The 21,279-nt window shown below is 45.2% G+C and overlaps 1 protein-coding gene across 3 annotated transcripts in view; it reads right to left on the bottom strand.

Annotated features, from left to right (window-relative positions):
- Positions 1-80: 80 nt before the first annotated feature.
- The window catches only part of LOC132388643 (NACHT, LRR and PYD domains-containing protein 3-like), a 44,496-nt gene continuing 23,297 nt past the window's right edge, over positions 81-21,279 (bottom strand). For all 3 annotated transcript variants that reach the window (XM_059961009.1, XM_059961010.1, XM_059961011.1), the window contains 9 exons: positions 20,997-21,168; positions 19,277-19,443; positions 17,449-17,620; positions 17,285-17,350; positions 8,445-10,182; positions 2,465-2,551; positions 2,139-2,309; positions 1,816-1,983; positions 81-1,651 (listed from right to left, as the gene is read on the bottom strand). In XM_059961009.1, coding sequence (XP_059816992.1) covers positions 1,564-1,651; positions 1,816-1,983; positions 2,139-2,309; positions 2,465-2,551; positions 8,445-10,182; positions 17,285-17,350; positions 17,449-17,620; positions 19,277-19,443; positions 20,997-21,168 — 2,829 coding nt within the window. In that variant the 3' untranslated portion in view covers positions 81-1,563. The remainder of the gene's footprint in view (positions 1,652-1,815; positions 1,984-2,138; positions 2,310-2,464; positions 2,552-8,444; positions 10,183-17,284; positions 17,351-17,448; positions 17,621-19,276; positions 19,444-20,996; positions 21,169-21,279) is intronic.

Here is a 21,279-nt window from a genome sequence, read left to right as displayed (position 1 = left end):
GAAAGATTGGCATTTGATTGGGATCGCGGTCCATGTGAGTGGACAGGAAGGGACAGGGTCCTGTGAGGAGTGCGGACCGTGTTAGAGGACGGGAAGGGGTGGAGTCACGTTTTGCAAAATTATCCTCAACTTCAATTTCATCCTGGGTGACTTCATGACCCGAGAGGTCAAATGTGATTGTTAACCGCTATGGTTATGATTCCCATTTGTACTCCCCTGCCCGTTTGTGCACCCTCCCACCCTCTCCTAGTCTGTGAACACTGCATTACTCCTCGTCTCTGTGCCCACTTCTACATATATTCATCGTGTGTGTGAGTGTGTGTGGTTCCCTGTGCTGCAGTTCCAAGGTGAACACAGTGAGAGTCTCCTTTGTAATCTGATTCAACTCGAGAACTCAGTTGATATATCTCACACTTTTTTTCGTGTCTGACTCCAGGAGTTTGTGATGGGACAGTGCGGAGGGATCTTCACTTTGTGTCTGACCTCGTGAGTGTGTAATAGGATGATGCAGAGGGAACTACACTCTGTGCCTGACCCCAGGAGTGTGTGATTGGATGGTGAGGAGGTAGAAAACCTCTGTGTCTGACGCCAATATTCCATCCCACATCCCTCTCATACTCAGGACCTCAGTGGACTCAAGTTGATTTTATCTGTCTGCGGGGGGCAGGCGGGGGTCAGTTAACCAGGAAGGAGGCTGGGTAGAGATGAGTTCCAGGGCAACCAGACTCTGCTAGTCTGACCTCCCTCAGCCTGGTGCTGAGACGCTACTGTGTCAGCATGAGCTCCGACCCACTGTTGCGGTGCACAGGGTGCGGGGGGCAGCAGAAACCTCAAATAAAACTCGAGTCCGGCACCAGGACAGGAAGTTACAGCGGTTTATTGGTTTGATCATGACAAATGTAAATTAAACGATGTGTGAGCTGCTGACGTGCGGGTATAAATAAGCTGCTCCTGACTCACTCACAGTCACACAATTAACCGACCAGTGGCAACAAGTGACAGTTTGAATAATCAGTCCCATTTCTCACCGTCACTCTGCATCGGGGAACCGATGTTTATAAAATCACACTTCAGGACAGTGACCGAGATCGCTACAGATCCAGGGTCACTCCTGAGGGATTTGTCAATTTAACATCATTATATCGGCCAGGCTGCAGAATGCACTGTCTTCAGCAAAGGGAGCAAAAGGTTTCTCTCCTGGGATAATCCCACCCCGGGACACTGGTGTCCCAGACTGAGCCCCTGCCCCTGGGCCCTTCCTGTCTGTGTAATTCCCCGGGGTCTCACGAGAGGGAGTCACAAACCTGCATATCCAGCGGAAGCTGTGCTGCAGGACAACAGGCGGAAATACGTCACTGCGGGACCGCATCCGATGTAACCGAGCGCAAGACTGGAGCTGGTTCCGTTAAAACAGTTGGGAATTACCCCGGCGCGCAGTCATTATAGGTAATGGCAGGAGTTAAAGGGGAGGGCGGGTGTTAAATTGGAGGGGGGAGTTAGAGGGCAGGGAATCGGCCAAAGTGTACCTAAGCCCCGGGTGGTGATGTTCACACTTCCAGCTGTTCACAGATACACTCTCAGTCTGGGTCTGACTCTCCGCAGAGATCCCGCTTCCTTCCTCCCGGTCTCACTGAACCGATTCCACCACAGCCTGAAACAGATGGGAGAATAAAGATGAAATAAACAGATTACACAACAGTGACAGTAACAGGGGACCGGGGTTAATGTTTCAACAACACTCACAGACAAATATCACCTGAAAACCCGAGGATCTGCTAATATTTTATCACATTGAACATTGACTCAAACACTCACACAATCTGCTCCAGATTCGGGAGGGTCAGTATGAGGCGGCGGAGAGCGGGGACAGATCGGTCTGTCAGCAAGTTGAATCCCAAGTCCAGCTCCTTCAGTGATGGGTTTGTACTGAGAGCGGAGGCGAGATCTTCAGCACCAGAATCTGTGAGATCGACAAACTCCAGCCTGGAGATGAGAGAGAGTGTGGGTGAAGGATACAGAGAGACAGGAGACGGTACAAATCCCCGGTGTTTATCAGTAACACAATTACTGATCACATTAATGTTCAGTGTCAGACACCCAGTGACTGTAAACACAATCTCCCACAGCCTGGTACTTACCACAGTTTCTGTATTTTACACTCCGGGTTCGTCAGAGCCACAGACACCAGTTTCACTCCTGAATCTCCCAGTTGATTACCACCCAGGTTCAGCTCCGTCAGTGATGTGTTTGTACTGAGAGCGGAGGCGAAATCCTCGGCACCAGAGTCCATGAGACCAACATCCCTCAGCCTGGAGATGGGAGAGAGTGAGGGTGAAGGACACAGAGAGACAGGAGACGGTACAAATCCCCAGTGTTTATCAGTAACACAATTACTGATCACATTAATGTTCAGTGTCAGACACCCAGTGACTGTAAACACAATCTCCCACAGTCTGGTACTTACCACAGTTTCTGTATTTTACACTCCGGGTTCCTCAGAGCCGCAGACACCAGTTTCACTCCTGAATCTCCCAGTTTATTACCACCTAGTCTAAACACAAACAGACAGATTGATGAACAAAGTGATTCAAACCGTGGCTCTGAGGGAATTTCTCTCACTCTGATATTTCAGGAAACATTAAACCCTTCAGTAAATCACTGATTGAAGTTCCCATCACTGTCAATATCCCTCACTGTCCAGCTCCAGGTGATTCACCGGATGTCAGTAATATTGTCTGTCGGTGTGACACTGTAAATTCCAGATATTCTGTCCCATTCCCCGATGGAGAGAAAAGTGTTCCTGACAGAAATGCAGAAATGTCAATGGGACACAATGAAATAGAGCCAACCGAGCTAAAGGGATGGGGAAGAGAGATACCACAGGACGTCAGATGGACGAGTGAACCAAAAGCATGAAGGGGGATGTGGAAGAGAGATCCAACAGCAGGAATGTATTGGGAAGAGTGATCCCATAGGATGAAAGGGGATGGGAAAAGAGATGCCACAGGAGCAAAGGGGGTGCAGAAGAGAGATCCCACAGGAAGAGGAGGGATGGGGAAGAGAGATCATACGAGAGGATGGGGGATGCGTAGGAGAGATACCTCAGGAGGAATGGGGATGCGAAAGAGAGATCCCACAGGAGGAAAGGGGATGGGGAAGAGAGATCCCAGAGGAGGAAGGGGTTGCGGAAGAGATATCTGACAGGAGGAATGGGGATAAGTAGGAGAGATACCTCAGGAGGAATGGGGATGGAAAAGAGGACCCAGGAGGAAGTCAGATGGATGAGAGATCCAAAAGGAGGAAGGTATGGGGCAGAGATCCTGCAGGAGGAAAATGAATGGGGAAGGGAGATCCCACAGGAGGATGGGGGAAAGGGGAGATCCCACAGGAGGAAGGGGGATGGGGTAGAGAGACCCCCAAGGAGAAAGTCCGATGGATGAACGATCCCAGCGGAGGAAGGCGGATGGGAAAGAGAGATCACACAGGAGGAAGGGTGACGGGGAAGAGCAATCCCACAGGAGGAAGGTGAATGGGGAAGGAAGATCCCACAGGAGGATGAGGATGAGTGATCCAACAGCACGATGTTGATGGGGAGGAGAGAGCGCGCAGGAGGAAGGGGATGTGGAGAGCGATCCCACAGGGGGAAGGGGATGTGGAGAGCGATCCCACAGGAGGAAGGGGATGTGGAGAGCGATCCCACAGGGGGAAGGGGATGTGGAGAGCGATCCCACAGGGGGAAGGTGGTTCGGGAAGAGAGCTCCCACAGAAGGAAGATAGTTGATGAAGAGAGATCCCACAGGAGGAAGGGGGATGGGGAAAAGAGATCCCAAGCAGGAGGTTGATGGGGAAGAGAGATTCCACAGATGGAAGATGTATGTGGAAGAGAGATCCCACAGGATGAAGGTGGATGCTCAGGAGAGATCCAACAGTTGGAAGGAAGGGGTGTGGGAACAGAGAGGCCAGTGGACGAAAGGGGGATGGGAAAGCGAGATCTCACAGTTGGATTGCTACCTGTGCCACGTGCTAGTGAGGTTAGAAATAGGAAGATAATGCAGCTAAATACATGGCTGAGGGGATGGTGCACGAGGAGGGGTTCATGTTTCTGGACAATTGGGCTTTCTTCCAGGGGAGCTGGGACCAGTTCGAATTGGACAGTTTGCACCTGAACTAGAGGGGACTAACATCCTTGCCGGTAGGTTAGCAAGTTCTGCTCCCGGGGTTTTAAACAAGGTTGCGGGGGAGGGGAACCAGAGTGTTAGAGCAGATAGTGAGGTGGAGGAGGATAAGGGTCATGCGAGGACTGCTTGTATAGACAGATATCAAAGGTTTGTACGTGACAGAATTGTTCTCAGGTGCATTTATTTCAATGCAAGGAGTACTGTAAGTAAGGCAGATGAGCTTACGTCGTGGATTGGCACATGGGATTACTGCATTATTGCTATTAGTGAGACTTGGTTGCAGGAGGGGAAGGACTGGCAGCTTCATATTCCGAGGTTACGTTGTTTCAGACGTGATAGAGGGGGAGGGATGAAAGGGGGAGGAGTGGCATTACTAGTCAGGGGAATATCACAGCTGTGCCTAGACGGGACAGCCCGGAGGGCTCGTCTACAGAGGCCATATGGGTGGAGTTGAGGAACGGGAAAGGTGTGACCACACTAATAGGGTTGTATTATAGACAACCCAATAGGCAGAGAGAATCGGAGAAGCAAATCTGTAGAGAGGTAGCAGACCAATGTAAGAAACAGAAAGTTGTAATTGTGTGGGATTTTAATTTTCCACATATTGACTGGGACTCCCACTCTGCGAAAGGGTTAGATGGCATGGAGTTTGTCAATTATTCTGAAAAGTTTTTAAAATCAAAATATTGAGGTACCAAAGATAGAGGGTGCAGTACCTGATCTCCTATTAGGGAACCAGACAGGTCAGTTGACAGAAATATGTGTAAGCAAATATTTTGGGTCCAGTGACCAGAATGTCATTAGTTTCAAGATAATTATGGATAAGGACAGGACTGGTCCACCAGTTAAGTATCTGAATTCGAGAAGGGCCAATTTTGTGGAAATGAGAGAGGATCTGGGAAGAGTGGATTGGGATAAGTTGTTTTCTGGCAAGGATGTGTTCAGTAAGTGGAACGCCTTCAAGAGTGAAATTTTGAGAGTGCAGAGTTTGCATGTTCCTGCCAGGATTAAAGGCAAAGTTAACAGGCAGAGGGAACCTTGGTTTTCAAGGGATAGTGGTGATCTGGTTAAGTAGGTGATTAGCAGGTATAGGAAACAAGGAACAAATGAGGTACTTGAAGTGTATAGAAAATGTAAGGGAATACTAAAGAAGAAAAATCAGTAAGGAAAAAAGAAGACATGAGGTTGCGTTGGCAGATCATGTGAAGGTAAACCCGAAGGGTTTCTACAAGTATATTAAGTGTGAAAGGATAGTAAAGGACAAAATTGTTCCCCTAGAAGATCAGAGTGGTCGTCTACGTGTGGTGCCTCATGAGATGGGGGAGATCTTAAACAGTTCTTTGCATCAATGTTTACTCAGGAACCTGGCATAGCGGATATGGAATTAAGGGAAACAACCAGTAGTGTCATGGAACATATAGAGATTAAAGAGGAGAAGCTGCTTGCTGCATTACGGTGAATAAAGGTAGATAAATCCCCGGGCCTGACATGATATTTTCTCGGACCTTGAGAGAGACTAGTGTAGAAATTGCAGGGCCCCTGGCAGAAATATTCAAAATGTCCTTAGCCACGGGTGCGGTGTCAGAGGATTGGAGGGTAGCTCATGTTGTTCCGTTGTTTGAAAAAGGCTCCAAAAGTTCACCAGGTAATTACAGGCCAGTGAGCCTGACATCAGTCGTAGGTAAATTATCAGAAGGTGTTCTGAGAGATCGGACATACAAGGATTTGGACAGCCAAGGGCTGATTAAAGATAGTCAGCATGGCTTTGTTCATGGTAGATCATGTTTAATGAATCCTGTAGAGTTTTTCGAGGAGGTTACCAAGAATGCATATGAAGGAAAGGCTGTGGATGTTGTCTACATTGACTTTTGTAAGGGCTTTGACAAGGTCCCACATAAGAGGTTAGTTCTAAAAGTCCGGACACTTGCTATCCATGGAGAGGTTGTAAACTGGATTTGAAATTGGCTGTGTGGGAGAAGACAGAGAGTGGTAGTGGATGATTGCTTCTCAGACTGGAGGCCTGTGACTAGTGGTGTGTCTCAGGGATCTGTGCTGGGACTATTGTTGTTTGTTGTCTGTATCAATGATCTAGATGATAATGTGATAAATTGGATCAGCAGGTTTGTGGATGACACTAAGATTGGAAGCGTTGTGGACAGCGAGGAAGGCTTTCAAAGCTTGCAGACGGATGTGGACCAATTGGAAGAATGGGCCAGAAAATGGCAGATGGAATTTAATTCAGACAAGTGTGAGGTGTTCCATTTTGGAAGGACAAATCAAGCTACAACATTCACGATAAATGGTAGGGCACTGAAGAGTGCAGATGAACAAAAGGATCTGGGGGGTTCCGATACATAAGTCCCTGAAAGTGGCGTCAGAGGTGGACAGGGTTGTAAAGAAGGCTTTTGGCATTCTGGCGTTCATAAATCAAAATTGAGTTTAGGAGTTGGAATATTATGGTGAGGTTGTATAAGTCATTGGTGAGGCCACATTTGAAGTATTGTGTGCAGTTCTGATCACCTAACTACAGGAAGGATATCAGTAAGGTTGAACAAGTGCAGAGAAGATTTACTGGGATGTTGCCGGGTCTTCAGGAGTTGAGTTACAAGGAAGGATTGAGCAGGTTAGGACTTTATTCCTTGGAGCATAGAAGAATGAGGGGAGATTTGATAGAGGTTTACAAAATTATGAGGGTATAGACAGGGTAAATGTGAATAGGCTCTTTCCACATAGATTAGCAGAGATAAATTACAGGAGGACGGCTTCAGGGTGAAAGGGGAAATGTTTAGGGGTAAATTCTTCACAGAGGGTGGTGAGAGTGTGGAATGAGCTGCCATCTGATGTGGAAAATGTGGACTCACTCTTAAGCTTTAAGAATAAATTGGATAGATACATGGATGGGAGAGGTCTGGAGGGTTATGGACTGGGTGCAGGTCAATGGGACTCGCGGAATACGGTTTTGGTACAGACTAGAAGGTCCAAAAGGCTTGTTTTCTCTGCTGTAGTGTTCTGTGATTTTATGATTCTATGGTGAGGAGAGTTCACAAAGGCAAAAGACGGGTGGGGATGGGGAAGAGAGATCCCACAGGAGGAAGGGGATGGGGAACAGAGATCCCACAGGAGGAAGGGGGATATAGAGAGAGATTAAACAGGATGAAGGGGGAAGGGGTTAAGAGATTGGCCAGGAGGAAGAGGGATGTGCAAGAGAGTTCCCACAGGAGGATGTGGGATTGGGAAGAGAAATCTCACAAGAGGAAGGGGGGCGGGGAAGAGAAATTCAACAGGACAATGGGGCATGCCAAAGAGAGATCCGACAGGAAGAAGTCAATGGGGGAGAGAGATCCCACAGGAGGAAAGGGTATGGGGAAGCGAGTTCCAACAGCAGGAAGGGATAGGGAAGAGAAATCCATAGAAGGAAGGGGGATGTGGAAGAGCGATCTCACAGGAGCAAGGGGGATGGGGAAGAGAGATCCCACAGGAGGAAGAGGGATGGGGAGGAGAGATCCCACAAAAGGAAGGGGGATAAGGAAGAGAGATGTCACAGGAAGGGTGGTGGGGTGTGTGGACAAGACATCCCACAGGAGGATGAGGAAAGAGTAATAGAGAGTCCACGGGAGGAATGGGGATGGGGGCGAGATTCCAAAGAATGGAAGGGGGATTGGGATGAGAGGTCCTACAGGAGGATTCCAAGGGTAAATTATAATCCTACAAGATGAGAGGATGCAGAAAATTTTTGTACATGTGTGTTGGGTCTGAACAGAGCCCCTGAGGAGATGCGCCCTCGCTCTTTGCCTATCTGGAAGTGAGCAAAGTCACACACGGGGAAGGGCAGTGGGAGGACAATCTCACAATGGTATTTCTTTCCTTCTCACTGGGACAGTCTGCTAACCGTCTCTTGTCCCTCACCGGGAAGGGGGTGTGACTCTCTGACCCACCTGCTGCAGTCAAGTGTCGGTCTGGGTGTCAGTAACAGTGAGAAGGAACATTGTCAATGGACGTGTCACAGGCAGCGAGAAACACGGCCATTCCTGTGATTTACTACCATTCAACCAATGGCCGTTGTTCACTGATCTGATGAAGTCTCCAACATCCCTTCACAAGGAACCACAGAACCCTCCCGTCCTTGGGGAATTACTGACTGATCCACTGGGCATTTGTCACAACTCTTCACAATCTGATTTACTACAAATTTATCAAAATTCCTTTACATTGAAACAACACAATGGAACAGTTTCACAGATCAGAGTGAGAGATAAATCAAGTTACCTCAACTCCTGGCACTTGTGCAACCCAGGTCCCAGCCGCTGTATTCCCTCATACTTAATGTGGCAGATCTCCAGGTCGAGCTGTTTTATTGTATCACAGAGTCCGAAGACATGAGACAGGACCGCGCAGTCAATCGGGGTCAGTGTCATTTCACTGAATGAAAGTGTTTCCACAGATCCCAGTGCGGCCTGAGCCAGTCCACGATTCTGAGACTCAAACAGGTAGTGCAATGTGTTCAGGAGGCTCCTTTTACCAGCTTCACTCCATGTGTTTCCACTCTGGCGTTTAATCTCCTCGTTCACCCAGTCAATCACCCGGCAGGTCGTTTGATGAGGAAATGGACCCAGAAACTCCTCCAGGCCCCGAGCTGTCATTGGGGAGGAGAGACCAGCAACAAAACGGAGAAAAACCTCAAATCGCCCATCTGTCGTGCTGTGGACTTCAGTGAGGAATTTAAGGATATCCCCGGGATGTGGTTTCTGGAATTGTGCGACTGCAGCTACAAACTCTTGAATGGTGAGGTGTGGGAATGTGTACACCACACTCCGGGCAGAATCCTCTGTCTCCAAAAGCTCCATCAGGAATCCAGACAGGAATTGGGAAGGCTGCAGATTGTACTTGATCAAATCTCCATCTGTAAACACAATCTTCCTCTCGGACACTCCTCTGAAGGCCATCTGACCAACCCTGAGTAACACATCACGGGGGTTCTCAATCTCACGGCCGTGGTTTTTCAGGATGTTGTAAATATAGTAGGAGTACAGTTGGGTGATGGTCTTGGGAACTCGCTGTGGGTCCCTGACTCTTTGTGTGAAGAAGGGGCCCAGTGCCAGAGCGAGGATCCAGCAGTAGGAGGGGTTGTAGCTCATGGTGTACAGGATCTCGTTCTCCTTCACATAATTGAAAACAGCTTCCGCCACCGTCTGATCTTCAAAATGTCTGATGAAATATTCCTTCCGTTCCTCACCAACAAATCCCAGGATTTCAGCCCGGACACTGATATTCGCCTTTTCCAATAAATGTAACGCAGTGGGGCGAGTGGTCACCAGCACTGAACACCCTGGGAGCAGCTTGCCCTGGATTAAACTGTACACAATGTCAGACACCTTGCACTTGAATTCAGGATCTGTGCATGTGGACTGAAGGTCTGTATCTCTAGGACTGTCAGCAAAATCAATTGTGTCATTGAATTCATCCAAACCATCAAATATAAACAGCAATCCCTTTGGATTCTTCCAGACCTCTCTCAAGATATTCCCAAAGTAAGGATACCGATCGAGTATCAGTTCCTTCAGATTTATTCTGCAGTTAATGGTGTTTAAATCCCGGAATTTGAAACTGAAGACAAACTGGAATTGTTGGTATATTTTCCCTGTGGCCCAGTCATAAACAATATTTTGTACCATTGTTGTTTTCCCAATCCCCGGGACTCCGGCCACTGCTGCCGAACTCCCAGATTTGGATTTACTTCGCGAAAAGCTGCTCTGAAACAGCTGATCCATCTGAAGTTTTTCCAGGAGTCCACTGAGATGTTTTCGTCTCCACTCCTCGTGGTCTCTGCCTCTTGCCAGCAGCTCATGTTCCACCAGTCTCCGATCTCGAACAGTAGAAATGACCGTGAGCTCAGCGTATCGATCAACCAGCTGGAAAACCTTCACCTTCTCCCTCATCAGGATCGTGTTCACTCTCAGTGTTTCAGTTTGTGCCCGCAGAGTCTCCTTGTGTTTCTGTTGAACATCTTCCATGGGGACAGACAGTGGACAAACTGTTAGATGTCTCAACTCAGAACTCAGTATGTAAGCACACAAGAGTTAGCTCAGAGCTGTTGCATTGATTGGATTCATCAATGGATGTTCGTTCAGTGAAGTAAATTAAATTAACAGACCGCTGACTGGACTGAGAGGCCTGTTCCAGATAAACACCAGGTCATCACATTTCCACATTAACTGTGCTGTGAAGGTGAGTATTTCCCTGGTAGTTTACTGACCCCCAACTGTCCCATACTGGACAATCTCACACTACTGTCACAGCTGTCATTTTTTGTGGAAGAATCTTTTAATCCACAATGTTGATGTGGCATATGGAGATGGAGAAGAGGGTAGTGGGCATTCTGTCAAAGGAACAGATTGGGGAATCATAGCTCCCCTTCCCACCCACCATCACTGATACAAAATACAAAGAAGTAACTTTGCGCATCAGCACGTGCACTGTGGGTGGCTGGTTGGGGTGTGTGGCATCTCAAAGTGGCTTTGAATCCTGTCAGGGGTGTGTGGGGCCTCACAATGTGTCAGGGCCGTAACAAGAGTCTGTGGGGTCTCACAGTGTGACTGCACCGTCAGAGGTGTGAGGTGACTCACAGTGTGTCGGGACAATATCAGGGGTATGTGGAGGCTCACAGTGTGTGTGGATCCTGTCATGGGTATGTGGGGTCTCACAGTTTTTCAGGATCCAGTCAGGGGTCTTACAGTGTGTCGTGAACCTGTCACGGAATCTGTCAAAAGGGGGTCAGGACCCTGTCATGGGAGTGTGGGATCTCACAATGCGTCAGAAACCTGACACGGGTGTGTGGGGTATCACAGTGAGTCACGACCCTGCCCGGTTTTATCGGGTCTCGGTGTGTGGCAGGACCCTGTCAGATGTGTGTGGTGTCTCACAGTGTGTCAGGACCCTGCCAGGGGAGTGTGCAGTCTGACAATGTGTCAAGACCCTGTCAAGGGTGTGTAGTGTATCAAAGGCTGTCAGGACCCTGTCAGGGTGTATGGGATCTTGCAGTGTATCAGGACTCTCTGAGGGTGTGTGGGGTTTCACAGTGTTTCAGGACCCTGCCAATTGTGTGTGGGTCTCACGATGTGTGAGGACCCTACCAGGTGAGTGAGGGGGCTTACTGTGTGAGAGGGCCCTGCAGGTGTGTGTGGGGTCTGACAATGTGTCAGGACCCTGCCAGATGTGTGTGGGGTCTCACAGTGTGTTTAGACCATATCAGAGATGTGTGGGGTCTCGCTGTGTGTCAGGAAACTGTCAGGGGTGTCTGGCCTCTCATAATGTGTCAACACCCTGTCGGGAGGTGGTGTGGCATCTCACAGTGTGGCTGCCCCCTGCCTGGGTTGTATATGGTCTCACAGTGTGTCGGGACCTTGTCAGAGTTGTTTTGTCTCACAGTACATCAGGACACTGTCAGTGGTGTGTGGGGTCTCACAGTGCATCAGGAACCTGTCAGAGGTCTGTGGGGTCTCACAGTGTCAGGACCCTGCCAGGTTTTATAATGGTACTAAGATATCCGACCATTCTGAAATTAACAACGTATTTTTAAGACTTGTATTTTAAGTCGTATCAATCTGATTCTTCTTCAGATGATACCTATATGAATGCTTTTTTCAGTAATATCAACATTCCCACATTGTCTGCTGATTGCCTAATACAGTTTGATCAGCCTATTTCCAATGAAGAAGTGGCTGAGGCTATAAGTGCTTTACATTCTGTTAAGACCCCATGACCTGACTGCTTTCCTGGGGAGTTTTGTAAAACCTTCACTACATTACTTACACTTTATTTATCCTCTGTTTTATCAGAGTCCTTTAAATCAGGTAAACTCCCTAATCTTTTTATGAAGCTTTTATTTCTCTTATTCTTAAAAAAAAATCCAGCTGCATGTTCTTCATGCGGACTGACTTCTTTATTAAATGTTGATTCAAAAATTTTATCCAAAATCTTAGCTCGAAGACTTCAAAATATTTTACCATCTATTATATCAAATAACCAGACAGGATATATTAAAAATCTTTACTCACATTTTAATATGCGTCGGTTATTGAATGTGATAGATTCACCATCCAAAAAAAAGGTGTATATTATCCTTAGATGCAGAAAAAGCCTTCGATAGGATTGAGTCGAATTATTTTTTTAAGTCCTTAAAAAAGTTTAATTTTGGGCCTAATTTTATTCAATGGGTTAAATTAATTTATTTGTCTCCTACCATTCGGGTTATTACTAACTCTCAAATTTCTAAGCCCTTTAAATTACAGCAGGGAACTAGACAAGGTTGCTGTCTTAGTCCTTTACTTTTTGCTTTAGCTATAGAACCCTTAGCAATAGCATTTTGAGAATCTAAGGACATTTCTGGTATACTCAGGGAAGGTAGGACTCAAATTGTTGTTATATGCTGATGACATTTTACTTTTTATCTCTAACATTGAAACTTCTTTACCTTCGGTTCTTTCTTTAATTTCCCAGTTTCATATTTTTTTTCAGGATATAAGCTGAACTTACATAAAAGTGAGCTATTTTCTTAAATGACCTAATGTCATCAAATGCCAAATTTCCATTCCAAGTTGTTACAAGTCAATTTACATATCTAGGTGTAACAATTACTAAAAACTTCAAGAATTTATTTAAAGAAAACTTAAATCCCTTATTGAATTATGTGTAAAAAAACACTTTCTAAATGGTCTCCTCTTTCTTTATCCCTAATTGGCCGTATTAATTCGATTAAAATGAAGATTCTTCCTAAATTTTTATATCTTTTTCAGGCCTTGCCTATTTTTATTCCTAAGACCTACTTTGATTCTTTAGATTCAATTTTAACATCTTACATTTGGAATAATAAACAAGCTCGTTTAAGTAAAGTTTACCGACAAAGAAATAAAGAGATAGATGGATTAGCCTTACCCAATTTTAGGTTTTATTACTGGGCTGCCAATATAAGGAACATTACTTTTTGGTCCTATTATATTTATCGTAAAGATTGCCCAACATGGCGGTCTCCTTAGAAGTTAATTCTGTAAAAAAAAAATCCTCTATTGTCTCTCTTCTTGGATCATACTCTTCTTTTTCAGCAAATAAAACAACAGATAACATAATCGTTAAGCAAACTTTAAGGATCTGGTCTCAATATAGAAATTTTTTTGGTTTAGCGAATTTTTCATTATCATCTCCTATTCTCCTTAATTATGTTTTTATCCCTTCCATGACTGACAATATCTTTAAGGATAGGGATGAACTGGGTATTAACTGTTTTTGGGACCTGTTTATCTCAGGATCTCTTGCTTCAGTTGACCAATTGTCAACTAAATTTGCACAGCCAAAAACACATTTTCACTGATACCTTCAAATAAGAGATTTCTTACATTCCCAATTAACTACTTTTCCTATAGGTCCTGATAAAAATTTATTGGATGATCTTTGAAATTTTAAACCTTTCGTTAATGGTTCTTCTACCAGTATCTATCTATAATTTGATGATTGATTCTAGACAAGACTTTTTAGATAAAATAAAAAAATCTTCGGAGAATGACCTAAATTGTCAGATTTCTGATGAAAGATGGAATAAAATTCTTAAACGAGTTAATAAATCATCTTTCTTTGCCCGTCATTCTCTTCTGCAATTTAAAGTGGTTCATAGAGCTTACATTTCTAAACAGAAGCTGTCCAGTTTTTATCCAAACGTTTCTCCAATTTGTAACAAATGCAACTCTGCTGATGTTTCTTTAATTCATGTTTTGGTTTTGCCTTAAAATTGAAAAAATTTTGGCGGCAAGTATTCCATACCTTCTCACAACATTTTAGTGTCCAATTTGACCCAAATCCCCTTACTGCCTTGCTTGGTATTATTGCAAATGAAGATATAACTTTAAATACTCCTAACCTACAGGTTTTAGATTTTACCTTTCTTTTAGCAAGAAGAGCAATCTTGCTTAAATGGAAGGAGTCTACCCCTCCTACACATCTCCAATGGCTACGTGATATTATGTCTTATTTAAATTTAGAAAAGATCTGCTGCTCAGTCCTAAATTCGAAACAATCACATGATATCTGGGGACCTTTCCTAAATTACTTTTCCAAGTTATAAAGTTTAACAGTGCACAGACTTTTATGTATATTTCTATCTTTACTTCTTAAACAAATATGTTTTTTTTTCTAATTATCTATGATCATCAGCTTTTTTCTTTGTTAGTTGGTAGGGGGTTGATATTTTTATATTAAAAAATTTCTTTTACGATGTATGACCCATCTTTAAATTTTTGATTACAGATTACCTTTATATGATATGCTATAACATTTTGATCAATTTTATTACAATATATGAATGTACACAATTTATGTTGAGATGTATCTATGTGTTGCACTCTGTAAATCTTGTTTTTTTTCTTCTGAATAAAAATATCGTAATAAGAAAGGACTCTGTCATGTATGTGTGTGGTCTCGCAGTGTGTCAGGACCCTGTCAGATTTCTGTGTGGTCTCACAGTGTGACAGGACCCTGTCAGATTTCTGTGTGGTCTCACAGTGTGACAGGACCCTGTCAAGTGTGTGGGGTCTCACTGTGTGTCAGGACCCTGTCAGGGGTGACTGGGGTCTCAGTATGTCAGGACTCAGTCAGTGATGTGTGGGGTCTCACTGTCAGGACCCTGTCAAATGTGTGGGGTCACACAGTGTGTCAGGACCCGAACAGGGGTGTTTGGGGTTTCATAGTTATGTTGTGTTCCTGTCAGGGGTGTCTGGGGTCTCAGTGTTTCAGGACGGTGTCAGGGGTGTGTGGGGTCTGGCAGCGTGTTGGTTCCCTGCCAGGGGTGTCTGGGGTCTCACAGTGTTTCAGGACCCTGTCAGGGGCGGGTGGTGTCTCACAGTGTGACAGGACCCTGTCAGGTATGTGTAGGGTCTCTATTCAATGTATTCAGCTGTGATAGGCAATGTAGGAAAACATTGATCTTGTACATATTTAATTTAGAGAATGTGACAGTGGTAGAAGTGATGCTGTTCAATAATCAGGGAGTGTGTCAGTTTCATATTCAGAAATGGGTGTGGAAATTTCACTGTCAGGTGTGTTCCCTCTATAAACCGGCCCTGGTGAGACCACACCTGGAATATTGTGTACAGTTTTGGTCTCCAGGTTTAAGGAAGGACATTCTGGCAGTTGAGGAAGTGCAGCATAGATTCACTAGCTTGATTCCTGGGATGGCAGGGCTGTCTTACACAGAGAGATTGGAGAGATTGGGCTTGTACACGCTGGAATTGAGAGGGGATCTGATTGAAACGTTTAAGATAATTAAAGGATTTGATAGGATTGAGGCAGGAAATATGTTCTAGATGTTGGGAGAGTCCAGTACCAGAGGGCATGGATTGAGAATAAGAGGTCAGTTATTTAAAACAGAGTTGAGGAAGAGCTTCTTCTCCCAGAGAGTTGTGGAGGTGTGGAATGCACTGCCTCGGAAGATGGTGGAGGCCAATTCTCTGGATGCTTTCAAGAAGGAGCTAGATAGATATCTGATGGATAGGGGAATCAAGGGATATGGGGACAAGGCAGGGACTGGGTATTGATAGTGAATGATCAGCCATGATCTCAGAATGGCGGTGCAGACTCGAGGGGCCGAATTGTCTACATCTGCACCTATTGTCTATTGACAATGAGGAACAAGCTTGTAGTGATTTACTAAACCCGTGTTCAGGGACACTGAGGGATTTCATTGACCAGATGTGGACTGGAACATCATTAACAGAGGTCTCAGAGACGTGTGTAGTTTGTAAACTTCCTGTTGGTCTATCTCTGGTACCAAATTTAAATTATCATCTTTGGGATTTGTTCCTGTAATTGAGAGAGACTGAACCAAGGTTCTGGCCGAGTTTCCTTATATTTATGATAAGAGCTTCAAATAATCAGATAAAACATGGGCTGATGCAATATTAATATGTCTTGTGATATTTGTCTTTCCTTCACTCTCTCCTCTGTTAAATGTGCAGTTGAGTGATCCAACTAAGTCTGCAATGATGAAGCCTTACAATCTCTTGAGCCTATGCACTGCCCCGGGCTCCATTTTCACAGACATGATGGGCTTATGGATGTAGTGAGCTCCCATCCAGACGGACACAATTTAACTGCAATATCTTTTGAAGATATTTTCAGTCCTTTGCACCTTCCTTGCCGAGATCCCACAACCCTCGGTTTCCCTGTCTTAATTCCCATCTTTCATCCTTCGACAGTGTCCATCACACAACACCGGCAGACATGAATTTCAGCTTCTGTGGACTGAGCTGAGGAATATGTCCCCCAGTCTCACCCTCTCTAACACTGTAGCAGTGTTTGCACTCGGGAGTGTAGATGTGAACACAGCGGGGTTCATCTGCTGCTCTGTGGTTGAACAGACCAGTTGTGATCTCTGTCACAGTGCCAGTATTTACCTGGTCAGATCCTCGTGGCTCAACAAACTGAACCGCCCTACGCAAATTACAACCGTTGGTGGAAACAGAGGTCAAATTTCAACTTTATGAACTCTGCCTCAGCCTCATCTGGGCCATTGCGTACCGTTCCGATCACCCCACTGCCGGAGGGATGTTGAGGCTCTAGAGAGGGAGCAGAAGATGATTACTGGGATGCTGCCTGGTTCAGAAGGCATGTGCTGTCTTGAGAGGCTGGATAAAATTAGATTTTCCCTGGTTCATCGGAAGCTGAAAGGAGCTCTGACACAGGTTTACAAGATTACGAGAGGCATAGATAGAGTGGACAGAGAGAATCGGTTTCCGGCAGTTGAAATGTCTATTACCGGAGAGAATATATTTAAGGTGAGAGGGTGTAGAATGAAGGAGGATGTGAGGGATAGCTTATTTTTTAAATCAGAGAGTCGTGGCTGTCTGGTAAGGTTGTAGAGGCAAATTATTAGAAGCTTTTAAGGGACTTTTGGACAGTCACATGGATGTAAGGAAGATGGAGGCATGTGGACATGGTGTAGGAAGGAGAGATTAGTCTTCAGGTTTGTTTGATTTATTTCTTGGCTGTTTCAGCACAATATTATTTGCCTAATGGCCTGTTCCTGTGTTATACTCTTCAATGTTCAATGCACGTTCACTTACCTTTCAGCTCACCGAGAAACTTTAGTAATTTTTGAGCGGGAATTGGTCGATGGGAAGAATCACAACCTGTTTGAATTTAAACAAATTGAGGAAATGATTTTTGTAAAGTTTTGAAGTGTGCTGTGCTGCGATCCAAATTAAAAAAATCTCTGAAATAATCTCACCATATATCTGTATTTCCTTCAGTATTTTGTCAAACTTTGGGACACCAATCCTCATTTTCACAAAGGTTTCCCACATCACCCTCCGGGCGCGGGAGCCTTTCTCCATCACCAGGCTCAGGAGGAGTTTAGAACTGTCCGCCCGCTCTCCCTTATCAGCGAGATCAGAGATTTTCTGTGAAGAGTAACGGTGAACATATTGGGGACTGACAGATTCACACAGAGAATGAGAAGTAAATGATGTGCTCTGTAACGGGATCACACCGAGCAGTCACCCGGACGGGTGCTGATCCTGTCTGGACATGGACTGTACATTGTGAGTGCAGAGCACACGGAGGGACATTCACTGTGAACCTGGTCCACCAGTCAATGAGATCCTGGCTGGTCTGTGACCGCTTCATTGACGTGGCTCCAAATCCAGAAATAATTCCTCACCGGATTTGACCGTGTAAAACAAAATCAGAAAATGACGATGACAGATGAGGAAAGAAGTCAGGAGGGTTTTTATAACAGAGTGAGCAGTCACAGGAGAAGTTGCAGAGAAGATGATGTGATTCATCTCCTCAGTCCGCCAGTGTCCAACATGACACCTGATGCCTTTCCTTTGCCTTTTCCAGTGGAGCTTTATTCAGTGATTACACATTACAACATGGCAGTATTCCCCAATCGACACTATTTGCAGTTACAGATTGTAACACAATCATTTCCACCCAGAACAGAACACACTCGAGCTCCTGTGGCACCCACTGATGATACCCAGGTTCTCACAGCCATCCTGCTGTCACGCTGCATGTTCTTCCCAAAATAAAAGTTCCTACTATATTTGATGACACCAAAGTTGGGGGTGTTGTGGATAGTGTGGAGGGCTGTCAGAGGTTACAGCGGGACATTGATAGGATGCAAAACTGGTCTGAGAAGTGGCAGATGGAGTTCAACCTAGATAAGTATGAAGTGTTTCATTTTGTTAGGTGAAATATGATGACAGAATATGTATTAATGATAAGACTCTTGGCAGTGTGGAGGATCAGAGCGATCTTGGGGTCCGATTCCATAGGAAGCTCAAATTATCTGCGCAGGTTGACTCTGTGGTTAAGGAGGCACATAGTGCATTGACCTTCATCAATCATGGAATTGAATTTAGGAGCCGAGAGGTAATGTTGCAGCTTTATAGGACCCTGGTCAGACCACACTTGGAGTACCGTGCTCAGTTCTAGTCACCTCACTACAGGAAGGATGTGGAAGCCGTTGAAATGGTGCAGAGGAGATATACAAGGATGTTTCCTGGATTGGGGAGCATGCCTCATGAGAATAGGTTGAGTGAACGGCCTTTTCTCCATGGAGTGACGGAGGATGAGAGGTGACCTTATGGAGCTGTATAAGATGAAGAGAGGCATTGATCATCTGGATAATCAGAGGCTTTATCCCAGGGCTGAAATAGTTGCCACAAGAGCGCACAGGTTAAAGGTGCTGGGGAGTAGGTACAGAGGACATATCAGGGGTAAGTTGTTATTTTTTTATGCAGAGAGTGGTGAGTGCGTGGAATGGGCTGCCAGCAACGTTTGGTTTTCGATGTTTTCTATGTTTCTATTTCCATTTAAATTCATGTATTGCAACCTCGTTCAATTGTTACCCGCTCCTCTCACTCTGAACATTCAGCTGCCACTGGGATATTTACACCTCTTTCAATCATTGCTTCTGATTCACAGTTTTATGAATTATATACATTTATTTGTGAAATATTTTTATGCTTTATTATCCGATGATTGCGAGTTCCGACACCCATCAGTCCTGTGATGTGTGAAAATTCAAACCCATTCTCCCTCCCACTCACCCGATGTTCCTCTCCGCTGAACTGATTCTCGGCCGTTAACGCCAGGCTCACTCCGTGCACCTCTCCTTCCATCGCCTGCTCCAGCCTGTCCCGGTAGAAGTCCGTCAACTGCAGCAGCTGGGAATCGTCCCAGCTTGCCAGGAGCTCGGTGATCACTGAGCCCGGACCTGTGACAGAGAATGGAGAAAATTAAAGACAATACCAAATACCTATTGGTGAGCAAATTTCTCTCTGGAGCCTAAAGACAGGAATTCTGTGCAGCAAGTGATGAAACACAATCTGAAATAGACGCACTAATGTGTTACTGTTTGAAAGGACAGGTCAGGGATGGAATTACACAGCAAAAGAAAGGACTCTGAAGAGTGCACTGAAGAAACTAGATACAACTCAAAGCATTTAATTAATTGAAAGTAGGGTCATGTGGAGATAGGGTTGTAAAGAAAGCTCTGATACACCAGATGTTATAAATCTAACTGTTGAGGATAGACACACAAAATGCTGAAGAAATTCTGCAGTCAGTCAGCAACTAAGGAAACGTGTATAGAGCCGACGTTGGCGGCCGGGACACTTCCCGAAACGTTGATTCCCATAGCTGCTGACTGACCTGCTGAGATCCTCCAGCATTTTGCGTGCATTGCTTAGATTACCGGAATCTGCAGATCTTGGCATCTCTGTTGAGCAGAGAAATTGGCATGTCATGTTGGAGTCAAATGGGTTGTTCGCGATGTTTAATTCGGAGTATTGCGTGCAGTTCCAACTTGGATCAGCTTTGGAGGCATTCAGTTCTCAGTATTTACACCTGTGTTTACCAACTTCAGAAACTTGCCTTCAATGGGCAAATGGTGCCTCATAACCTGACAGGCAGCGATAAACCGAGACAGTTTGAATGTTATGAGATTCCTAACATTACCTGAGACAAATTACAACCGTGGAAACAGAGGTCAAGGTTCAACTTGAAGAACTCTGCTTCAGCCTCATCTGGGCCATTGCGTACCGTTCCGATCGCCCCACTGCCGGAGGTATGTTGAGGCTTTAGAGAGGGAACAGTAGAGGTTTATCAGAATGCAGCCTGGTTTACAGGCCATGTGCTATCATGAGGGACTGGATAAAATTGTATTGCTTTCTCTGGATCATCAGAGGCTGGGGGGGGGGGGGTGCTCTGACACAGGTTTACAAGATTATGAGAGGCATAGATAGAGTGGACAGAGAGAATCGATTTCCTACAGTTTAAGTATCTATTACTGGAGGGCATATATTGAAGCTGAGGGGGTATAGAATGAAGGGGGACATGAGGGATAGTTTTTTTTATAAATGAGAAAGTGGTGGCTGCCTGGAACGTACTGTCTGGTAAGGTGGTAGAGGCAAATTATTAGAAGTTTTTCAGAGATGTTTTGATAGGCACATGGATGCAAGGAAGATGGAGGCATATGGACATGGTGTAGGAAGGGGAGATTAGAGTTCAGGCTTGTTTGATTTATTTCATAGCTGTTTCGGCACAATATTATTTGCCTAATGGCGGATTCCTGTGTTATACTCTTCAATGTTCAATGTATGTTCACTTACTGTTCAGCTCACTGAGAAACCTCAGTAAAAGTTGAGTGGGAATGGGTCGATGGGAAGGATCACAACTTGTTTGAATTTAAACAAATTAAGGAAATCATTTTTGTAAAGTGTGCTGTGTTGCGATCTAAATTTAAATTAATCTCAGATATTATCTCACCATACATCTGGATTTCCTTCAGTACTTTGTCCAAATCTGGAACACCAATCCGCATTTTGACAAAGGTTTCCCACATCACCCTTGGGGCGCGGGAGCCTTTCTCCATCACCAGGCTCAGGAGGAGTTTAGAACTGTCCGCCCGCTCTCCCTTATCAGCGAGATCAGAGATTTTCTGTGAAGAGTAACAGTGAACATATTGGGGACTGACAGATTCACACAGGGAATGAGAAATAAATGATGTGCTCTGTAACGGGATCACACTAAGCAGTCACCCGGACGGGTG

The sequence above is a fragment of the Hypanus sabinus genome, unplaced genomic scaffold (assembly GCF_030144855.1).
Source record: "Hypanus sabinus isolate sHypSab1 unplaced genomic scaffold, sHypSab1.hap1 scaffold_370, whole genome shotgun sequence".
In the NCBI taxonomy this organism is placed as follows: domain Eukaryota; kingdom Metazoa; phylum Chordata; class Chondrichthyes; order Myliobatiformes; family Dasyatidae; genus Hypanus; species Hypanus sabinus.
The sequence above is the reverse complement of the archived record's forward strand: the minus strand, read 5'-3'. Positions and strand labels throughout refer to the sequence as shown.